Source organism: Notothenia coriiceps, unplaced genomic scaffold (assembly GCF_000735185.1).
Source record: "Notothenia coriiceps isolate Sejong01 unplaced genomic scaffold, NC01 NC01_scaffold00023640, whole genome shotgun sequence".
Lineage (NCBI taxonomy): Eukaryota > Metazoa > Chordata > Actinopteri > Perciformes > Nototheniidae > Notothenia > Notothenia coriiceps.
The window spans coordinates 41,609-52,233 of record NW_011356341.1 but is presented as its reverse complement, the minus strand read 5'-3'; the positions used below and the strand labels follow the sequence as shown (position 1 = coordinate 52,233).

Sequence of the window (10,625 nt, the reverse complement as noted above, 5' to 3'; positions counted from 1 at the left end):
ATAACAAGTTTATATATTACCATCATGCAACTCCTCCAGCAAGGTGTCACTTAGGGAAGTAACTTTTATACTTTAACTACACTTTATATATCCATTTGCGTACAGGGGTGATTACGATATTTTGAGCTTGTGTGAGGAACTTACACATGGTCTTTGTATTTTCTATGTTATATGGAGGTCAACAGACCGGAGCACCAAAAGGAAACAAAGCAATAAACTGTGGACAGGGGCAGCAAAATGTAAATAACAAAACAGTTTACCTTGCTGTCGGACGCTCAGGAAAGGAGTCTGTTGGTAAGTAAATGTTCTAAATATAGGTCTGTTACGCCTCGATTCCACCGGGTCCGTCTGCGTCGCGTTAAGGCTGCGCCGCGGCGTACGCAAAGATCGCGGCCACTCTAGTCAATGGGTGCTATTCCACCAGACGCGTTACGGCTAGAAGCGTCCCAGAAGCGTCTCGGCACTGGGCTCCGCTAAAAATAGGATGCTAGTCTATTTTTGACGCGTTGCATAGCGCCGGACAGGAAGTGGACCGGTCACATAAACTCATTTTGCAGACCCTATCCCTCCGTAGTCTTTCAAGTAGAAAGGCCAGCGTTCTCCTCCGGTTTACAGGCACTGTGTCAATTATATATATATATATATATATAGAATAGTTATTATGATGATGAATGCATTTTTTTTTACCACTAAAATACAGCAACACATCTTTGATTCGTGTTGTTTATAGCTGGAATATTCCAATTATTATTAACTTTGTCTGTACAAAGTAGCCTGTCCAGGAAATATGCCCAAATCAACAAAAACTGCGAGCCGGCAGGCAAGACGCTCCGCTTCTGAAACGCTTCTGAAACGCTTCTGAAACACGCCCGGTAGGGTTTGACGCCGGAGGAGGCCGGACCAAAACCGCGACGCAGACGGACCCGGTGGAATCGAGGGGTTACTCTGATGTAAACAAAGATCTAATGGGACATAAATACGTTTTGCTGCTGCCTCTGTCCACTTCAGTGCATTGCTTTCCTTCCATTTCTTTATGTGGATATCTACCTCATGCACGCAGGCACGTACTGAATAAATCATCTATTCATCTCAAAACGGGCCATTAAAGTGAGACTTTCTCCTGAAACTCCCATCAGTGTTCCTGCAGTGTGCACGTCGGCTTCTCAGGACTTCGGTGTCGTTCTGGCAGCTTTACGGGACACTGATGGATGGGAACACGATTAACAGACTTAAGGAGTGGGTTAGATCCGCTGCTGCTTTTGCCAGTTCCTAATCAGGGCTTAGATGGTGTAGTGAGATCAGATCAGTGCATATATATATCACCACGATAAGATAAACCATGTGTCACAATGCCAGCCAGAGCTGTGGATTAAACACATTTGGGATAATGGTAGGGTTTGGGTCTGTCTGCAGGAGCGCTGCAACACGTCTGGAACATTTATGAGGAATGCCAACGGTAGTAGCACCCACTCATCATCTGGGCTTTTGTCATTTCCCTCTCAGTGAGAACTCACACCTCATACTTTCCACTCTGCGAGCCATCCCCAGCACGTTGCCCACCACATACTTCCCCTCCCTCGTATTGGTTTAAACACACAGGTGTTAATCTGTCAACCATCCGGACCGGTCTGGGTGTCTGAGATAACTTCACTTGTTTGCTGAAAGGTCGAAAAGGACGAGTAGAGAGCAGCTGTCAGCAAAGGCAGTGATACTGAAGTGTAGGAATACTGCTACAAGTACAATTCCTGCATCCAAACTCTCACTTCAAGTATGCTTTTTGGGGTTTTCCCTTTCCTGTAGTGTGTTGTTGTGCAGGTACTGTGAATGGTCTGCAAAGGCTTGTATTACTTCATTAATTAAGAAGAAGAAGATAGACCTTTTTATTAAGGGGGAAATTCAGTTTCCACTCTGTCATACACACACGCATTTTTATACAGGTAATACAGTACACACTTTTTACAACATGCACATACAAACACACAGTTATATGCAAACATGCAGTTGAGTGGTCAGAGCGGAGGCAGCCAGTCTAGCCGGCGCCAGTGAGCAGTTGGAGGTTAGGGGCCTTGCTCAAGGGCACTTCGGCAGTGGCCCAGGAGGGGAACTGGCTCCTCTCCATTACCAGTCAACACTCAGTATTTTTTTCTTTCCGATCGGGACGTGAACCGGCGACCCTTCGGTCCAAAGTCCAATCCCCTACAGACTGAACCACTGCCGCCCATCATGCATTAATGTGTTTATTACTTTAATGTTGCAGCTGATAAAGGTGGAGCTCATTTTTAACACTTCATATATTACTTAGTAGCCTTATTCATAAAAGATAAACTAATCTATATATTATATTAATAATCTTGAAAGTACGATAAAAGTACAGTTGCTCTAAAAATTGAAATGTACTCGAGACAGGACTTAGACAGATTGTTGTAACGAGAATAACTTTAAACATTTGTATTTAATTCTTACTAAAACAAAGTGTAAAAAGGGCAAATTGTAGATTAACAGGGACTTTTGTATTGCTAAATACATTGACTTCCTGGAGTCTCCACTGGTTGAATGGTTACATCACAATGTGTTTACACTTTTTACAGTTTTTTTAATGATTAAACAAAACAAATAAGATGTTAATTAGTGATCTTAAGAGGCGGTTGAAGGCGGGTTCTCTCGCCCCCCTTGGACACAGATAAGCTCGCTGATCTCTTGTGTTCCCAGTCTTAATGCTAGACTATGACACACAGACAGTGGTGATAAAACTCCCATCTAACTCGACAAGAAAAACAAGTGTATTTCCATAAAAGTCAAACAAGTCTCATCATGTCTACATACATGTCGATTCTGGGTCTTTTTATACCCCGGATTCTTCGTTAGCTTCATTTGATCAGCTATGATTGGCCAGCTTGTCCTGTTTCGGTTGTTCAACAGGTTTTAAATCAACGTCTAGATATTGTGTTCAGGTGAAACAAACACATCTCTTATTGGAGCCTGTTTTTCTTCCATTGACCTGCTCTCTGCGTGCCTCTGTGAGTGCAAACACATCTCAGTCATCAAGCTCTCTCAGCCAGAACAGGTCACAGATCAGCATGGTTGTCAGGCTGAGCAGCATTTCCCGGAGGATCCCAGGACAATGACACTGACTGGAAGTCTATTCACACTGCATACCTTTTTTCCAGCTGTTCCCTGAGTGAATTTGAGGATAAGGATGCATAGCGCCTTTACAACAAGCCCTGCAAAACGTCTACCAGAGTATATTTTCTGTAGACAACGTGTGTAAAAGTTTAACCATAACTGGACTTGGTTTTAAAGCAGCAGTGTTCCCAGACAGAGTTAGATCGTTTGGATATATGACAATTGTGATGACACAATCTGTGTTATTACCTTGGAAGAAAGATTTTGTGTGTTATCACCACATTGATGAGGGGGCACAAGCTGTTTCCTGTTTCCGAGAGAGTAAGCTTGTATTTCCTTGTAAGTGTTGATGCATCCCCTCCTGTGAATGGGGAAGTGTGTGTACTTATGGTCAGTATTTAATTAGAGCACCTCCTCTTACTTAATGTGACACATCCTTATCTTGTCGGCTCAGCAACACAACATAAAAGCCTAAAATCAGTCTTTACAGCTTTAACCCTTAGATGGACCAGTGACTGGACCCGACACACTCTTCCATAAGTAGGTCAAATGTATTAGAATAATATGTGTTTTTTATGCCATTTTGGTCACTTTTATAATATTTCGTATTATATTTTGGTTCACGCTAGAAATATTTAATATTTAATTTTTCACTATTTAAAATGTTTGATAATTTTTTTCACATTTAAAAAAAAAATGTTTTCCCATAGGAAATGCATGCACGTCATTTTTGACCCACTTATGGAAGCTTTGGGTAGTAATACAAAAACTACAATTTGTTAAAATGTGAATAGCATGATATCTAAAACATGTTTTTTGAGGAATAGCTGGAATATGAAATGATAAAAAAATGTAATTACAAAGATACTTCGAGAAAACCACCTCACCGGGTCAAAAAAGACCCACCTAGGGAAGCTTGGGGGAGTACTACAAAAAAACTACAATTTCTTAAAATGTATAACATTTAAAATTAGAATGGCATGATATCCAAAACGTGTTTTTTGAGGAATAGCTGGAATATGAAATGATAAAAAATTTTAATTACAAAGATACTTCAAGAAAACCACCTCACAGGGTAAAGAAATACCCCCAAGAGGCCCTATTTTGCTTATTATCAGGTACATATCAGTATTTAGTGTCTCCACTGTGACATGTCTCCATGTTCTAATGTTCAAAAAGCTCTATTGTTCTCATACTGCCTGTGCTGCAGAACCTCTGTTCACCCTCTGTCTGAAACCAGAGCCCAGTCTGCTCTTGATTGGTTAGCTGGCCGGCTCTGTTCTGATTGTTTAACCGGTTAGAGATGTCCCGACCCTCAGCCTATCACATGTGTTGGAGCGCGAGTGTTACATAGTGATGTCTGTATGTTATGGAAGTAAACAAAGGGGTCCAATGGAGGAGTTTCAGGCAGCCTTTGAAGACCATTAACATGCACACAAACCTATATAACACACGACAGGAAATGGAAAGCCCCGAGGTTAATAGGGCCCCTTTAAGATGCAGTGGTTATTGTCCTTACTCAGTGCTGACTCAGACTGTCTCTCAGTAGGAGCCAAAGTAGACATCACATCAGGGTATGTTGGTATCGCCTCCAGCCAGAAAAAAACCCTGTTCTAAACTTTGCTGAGTGAGGGGAGGGAAGTAAAGGGGGAGGAGGAGGAGGAGAAGGAGGAGGGGGTTGTGGCTGCAGTAAAAAAAATGTAGTCTGGGAGGAATAGAGGATGGGCCTAATGTTGCTCCTCTAATTCGTAGAAGCATTCGGCCGATCATGTTGCACTGCAGCTGAGAGGATATGACTATAAGCTACATCTGTTGGGCTCTAACACAAAGGCGTTGGGATCTAATGGCTTAATCCCCCGGTGTTTGGACTGATCTAAAGGCTTGTTTATATAAAGACAGACCATGGCCTGTATGGAGGTAGAGACCCCCATCTGCACTAGGTTCAGAACAGGTGAGCACCCTTTTTTCTTTATGCTACTTCCTCAACTCACCTAGGCTAATGCTGTAGCCATTGTTGCAGGTTAATGAAACAACTCGATAACACACTTTGGTGGGTTGTTGTCAGTCTTTGCATCACTTGGTAGCATTGTAATGTTTGTTTTTTCCGGTAGCATTTTGAAGCAGAAGGATCGAGATTAGTGTTAAAAAATATATATTTCTCGACACATCATTTCTGAATATTTGAAATGGTTTCAATACAAATGTTGTTTTCTCAATACACCAATACCAGCTGAGCTTTCTTGCTTCACACACACACACACACACACACACACACACACACACACACACTCCAAACTCATACAGCGCTTTGAAAACACTGGCCTTGTTTTATAAGCCTTTTTTCAATTAGTCCATTTCTCACTTTGGTATCAAAACCGGTATTCAATGCTGCTGTTTCTTTAAGGTATTGTTTTGAAATGTTAAATTCCAGTATCGTGACAGCACTACCTGTGTTGAACCTGGTAATAAAGAGATGTTTACGGGGAAATGAATTGTTGGACTATCCCATTCTTAAAACTGAAGTTGCAATAGTTACCTTATAGGTGTGAGATCAAAAAAAGTCCCTCATATGCCAGCACAGAAATAGTTCCTCTCCAGTACCATGCACCTATGTGTGCAAACAATGTATTTCAATGTGCTCGACTGGTATGATAACTTGCATATAAATGACGTTATTGTATGTTGTCGACCTAATGACTAGTAAGCAGGAAGTGAGAGATGTGTTTGAGGAGGATAGCGGTCAGTTTGTGGTTACCTTCTCATCTCGATGTCATTTCTTCTCTATTTATTTTCCTTTTTATATATTTATATTCTTCTGTGTGCTTTCCCCGGTTTTTCCTCTCATGTTTTACCTCTTATTTTATTTAACATAATTTCTTCTTTCTTCTTTCAGTGCTGCAGTTGAGGCTTCAGCAGAGGCGGACCCGCGAGCAGCTGGTGGATCAGGGCATCATGCCATGTGAGTCAGCTGTCCATCACTGAGGGCCGGCTACACTACAGGCATCAAAAAATCTTGAAGCTGGGCGTGTCTGAAGCTTGGCGATTTTTTGCGAGCAACGCGACCAACAACCAATCACATGAATCTCCCGCCCCCGACATACAAAGCAATAGCAATGTTAAAACGAAGTAAACTGGATATAAACTCCCCAAACAGGCGAAAAACCTACCAGTTTCACCCACTGTCTCTGCCACCTCCCTCCATGCCTGGTTCCTCCGGTTTGTATCCCGCTAAATAGTTCCGGTCGTAAAGAACCGGGTGATTTGCTACCGTAATATCTCGTTTGGAATATGAGGAAATGAACTGCGGTCTGGCTCTCCCAGCTTGCACGCGGTTTGATTGGCTGTGCTTGCACTGGTGGGATTTGCATAAACGGGATTTGATTGGCTGATGCCAAGCATCGAGAACTCAAAAGTTGAACATTGTTCAACTTTTGATGCTCACGTGAGGCTTGCAAATCCATGCCATGCTCCCCACAATGCAGTTCGGCGAAGATTAAAAATCTTCTACGTCACCCCATTCAAGTGAATGGGCGAAGCGTTGAAAGCATTTTTCGATGCCTGTAGTGTAGACGGGCCGTGATAGATCGGCTAATGAACGCAGATAGCTGAAATAAAAAAAAAAAATGTAATCTATTTTTATCTAGATAGTTTATCTTTAAAATTGTGTTCAGACTGAATGGACCTGAAGCACCTAAAGCTCACTTATTACCACATTTAACATTCAAATTGTCAAATTGTCATTGTCATATGCACAAAGCTACGGTGTAGAAATGGCCAAAAATACAAAATAAAAAGTAGTGCAAAAAGTCTATATTCATTTAAATAGAATATGATATGTACAAGAATAGAATATAATGTAAATTAAGACAAAATTAAATACGGTTTATAGCGTTGATAACATGCAAGAAAACCCAGTATCTTGTCATTTATTCTCTGCCAACGAGTTGTGATATCACTTAGTGCATTAATGAAAATGTTGTGTGTTGCAGCTCTGAAGAGCCCAGCTGCTTTCCATGGGCAGATTCGCAGCTTGGAGAGAGCCAGGGTACGGCACAGCGTTTGGAAATAAAGTGCTAACTGTGGTTTCAGAAAACACCCTCCTGGAATAACAGAAGAGGATTAACTTCAATGTTTTTCTTTCTATTTAGACGGAGAATTTCCTCAAGCACAAGATCCGCAGCCGTCCGGAGAGAGCAGAGCTGATCAGGATGCACATCCTGCAAGGTACCAGTCATTCTCTAGTCTTTACTACAGACTATTTCCACTATTATCTAGTAGGTTTCCCATAGGCACGAATTAAACCCACCGCACAGGGTTTCACGTGTAGCTACCGCCTTTTACTCCAGTTATTCTCTTCTAGTGGTTCAAAGAAACACTCTGAGTGGATAAAGTTATGAACTGCATGCCAAACTATTCAAGTCACACAAGCGGTCTAAACCTGAGCCTGTTTGCTTCACCTGTCGCTCTGTGTGTGAAGAGAGGCTAAGTTAGGTGAAACCCGAGATCAGAAGATATTAAGGACCATGTGGCGTTTTTTAATTCTACATTTAATTCTAGGGAAAATACTGAGCCTTAATATTATCTGCAACTGTCCACAAATACAGAGAATCAACATGCAAACAAAATGGAAGCTGCACAGCGTTCAAATGGAGATTCACACATTTGAATGTCAACGTTACGACTGATTCGAGCAAATGTGTGACATCTTTTCACTTTCTCCTCAGAGACCGGAGCAGAGCCATCACTACAGGCCACCCAGATGAGACTGAAACGAGCCCGGCTTGCCGACAACTTAAACGAAATGATCTCCCAGAGACCCGGCCCCATGGAGCTGGTGGAGAAAAACATCCTGCCCGTGGATTCCAGCGTTAAACAGGCAATCATCGGTGAGAGAACAGTGATGATAGCCTTCAGAGCATTTCTGCCTTAATGGACACTGTCCGAAAGAGGTTGTTACAGAGAAAGGATGAGAAACACTGTCAATAAAAAGAGAGAGAACCTTTTTTCCTCAAACTTCCAGAGTCTCTTTACACAGAGGGGACACGGGTTTATTTCTAAAAGACATGAACAAGTGGATTTTGCCAGTGGAGGTTCTGGAGGACGGGAGTGATGTGGTCTCGGGAGCGGGTGAGGAGGCGGGCAGCAGAGTTCTGGATATGTTGGAGTTCATTGAGGAGGCTGGATGGTATGCCAGAGGATGCTATTGCAGTTATTGTCTTTGTCGACAGCTTTTATAGAGTTTTAATTTGTTGCTTTTCTTCAGATGTTCCTCGCATTTCCAGCTCCATAATTAAAAATGGTTACCCTCGATGGCGCTTATACTGACGGGTGATTTCAACACCTTTCCCTTCAGGTTCTTTGACATCACTCCTCTGGGGCTGATCATCAACAGATTCTCCGCCGACACCAACATCATAGATCAGGTACGGTTTGAGATACTTCAGCTTCTTCCAGACTTCCTGAATTCCCTCTCTAACTTTGTCTACGTGTTTTACTCCTCTCAGCACATTCCTCCCACCCTGGAGTCTTTAACGAGATCCACGCTGCTCTTACTGTCGGCCATCGGCGTGATTTCCTCCATCACTCCAGCCTTCCTCATCGCTCTCTTTCCTTTGGCCATCGCCTTCTACTTCATCCAGAAGTACTTCAGGGTGGCCTCCAAGTGAGTGTGTTTGTTGGATTAAAAGTGCATTTTGTTTATAAACTCAAACCACTTTTAGACTTCAGTGAAAGGCACCTTGAGATAACGTTGTTTTTAAAGTGTGCTATATAAATGGAATATATTATTATTATTATTATTATCTTCTTGCAAATGAATCAATAAGACATGTGTGTGGCATGATTGTGGCACTGTTCTGTGTATGTTAGTGTGTGTAAAGGACATCAGAGAGTTATCATTGCATGTGCATTCATACATAAATAATATTGTCATTTATTCCTAAAAAACTTGTCAATATAACCGAATAAACATATTGTTTATCTCTCTCTCTCAGAGACCTCCAGGACCTCGATGACTCCACTCAGCTCCCTCTGCTCTGCCACTTCTCTGAGACCGCTGAGGGTCTGACTACCATTAGAGCATTCAGGTACACACACACACACACACACACACACACACACACACACACACACACACACACACACACACACACACACACACACACACACACACACACACACACACACACTGGCTGAACTACAGATCTACCAGGTGCTATTGCGACACTGTTTAAAATCAGTGAATCATTGCCGTATTATTTCAAAAAATGGAAATAATTACTGTAAACGAACAAGAGCATGAAACCCACTGACTGGCTGCTTTAATGTAAAAATATTTCCAGTTATAATAATGCTTAAAGCTGCATTACAATTGTGTCCACCTGAGTGCAGATAACGCTACAAGTTGTAAACAGCACTGACATCTGTTCACCCTCAGAAGCTGATATGGAAGATGTGTTAACAACCCGTTGCCTAATTACACATTCAGATATAAGTGACTGTGAGTCTTAGCAACAAAAGCGCCGTTAAAGCCATGAAGTGTTTGAATACTAACAAAACAACTTCTTCTATTTTTTATAATGCCAAGGTTTTCAAATCAAATCCAACTTTCTCTAACATATTTAACAACACTTTATTTTCTTCAGAAGAGTAGTGAAAGCTAACACAACTCAGGCTGATTTTAGTGTGTTATTTCCTCTAGCAATATTCTTTTGGGACAGGAAGCTACCGGGTTATGTGAGATATAAAAGTTCAAATATAAAGTACAAACAGTACATAAACCCTGCTATAAATAACTGGATTTAAATCCTCAAACCACAGAGTTATCTGTTCATGAAGTCAAGCATCATGGTAGTTATGGCCATGACAGAAGGCTTCATTAGCGGCTAGCTTTAACAGTTTACAGGCGACCCAAGAACAGAGTCCGAGGCTGAATGATTCAACATTATTGAGAAACACTCACTCATTTTACCAGCTTTTACAATTTTCTTTATCTCTGTAGTCTTTCAGTTGTAGGAAGACAACATCTAAAATAAATGAACAATGAACAATGTTTTTCCACAATATGAAACCCTCTTACCATTGACTCTTTACCCCACACTATATGCCACCATTATTTACTTCCTTACTTAACTTTTTCACACTGACTCATATTCTTACATTCTCCCCATAATGCCTACCAGAAGCTTTGTGTGTGTGTGTGTGTGTGTGTGTGTGTGTGTGTGTGTGTGTGTGTGTGTGTGTGTGTGTGTGTGTGTGTGTGTGTGTGTGTGTGTGTGTACATGTTTCACCTTTCTCCCACCTCCTGCTGCTAGCTGCAGGTTGTCTGGTGCAGAGCCTTCACCTGTGGAGAGAACAGAGGAAGGTGAGGTGCTTGGTTACAAACAAACCCAAAGTCACTGTGTCGTTCTGCTCTCTGCAGAACGACACACACACACACACACACACACACACACACACACACACACACACACACACACGGAATGGCCAGGTTAAGTCCTGGT

At 41.9% G+C, this 10,625-nt stretch overlaps 1 protein-coding gene and 1 long non-coding RNA gene across 2 annotated transcripts; both read left to right on the top strand.

Annotated features, from left to right (window-relative positions):
- Nucleotides 1-114: 114 nt before the first annotated feature.
- Nucleotides 115-8,150, top strand: LOC104954707 (MKL/myocardin-like protein 2). The gene is made up of 5 exons (XM_010781887.1): nucleotides 115-294; nucleotides 6,017-6,082; nucleotides 7,113-7,168; nucleotides 7,272-7,347; nucleotides 7,848-8,150. The coding sequence occupies exons 1-5, from the start codon at nucleotides 147-149 to the stop codon at nucleotides 8,051-8,053; spliced, it is 552 nt and encodes a 183-aa protein (XP_010780189.1). The 5' UTR covers nucleotides 115-146; the 3' UTR covers nucleotides 8,054-8,150.
- Nucleotides 8,151-8,456: 306 nt separating this feature from the next.
- LOC104954706 (uncharacterized) lies at nucleotides 8,457-9,207 on the top strand. Its single transcript, XR_799365.1, has 3 exons — nucleotides 8,457-8,546; nucleotides 8,628-8,785; nucleotides 9,117-9,207. It is a non-coding gene; the product is annotated as an uncharacterized lncRNA (long non-coding RNA).
- The last annotated feature ends 1,418 nt before the right edge of the window (nucleotides 9,208-10,625 follow it).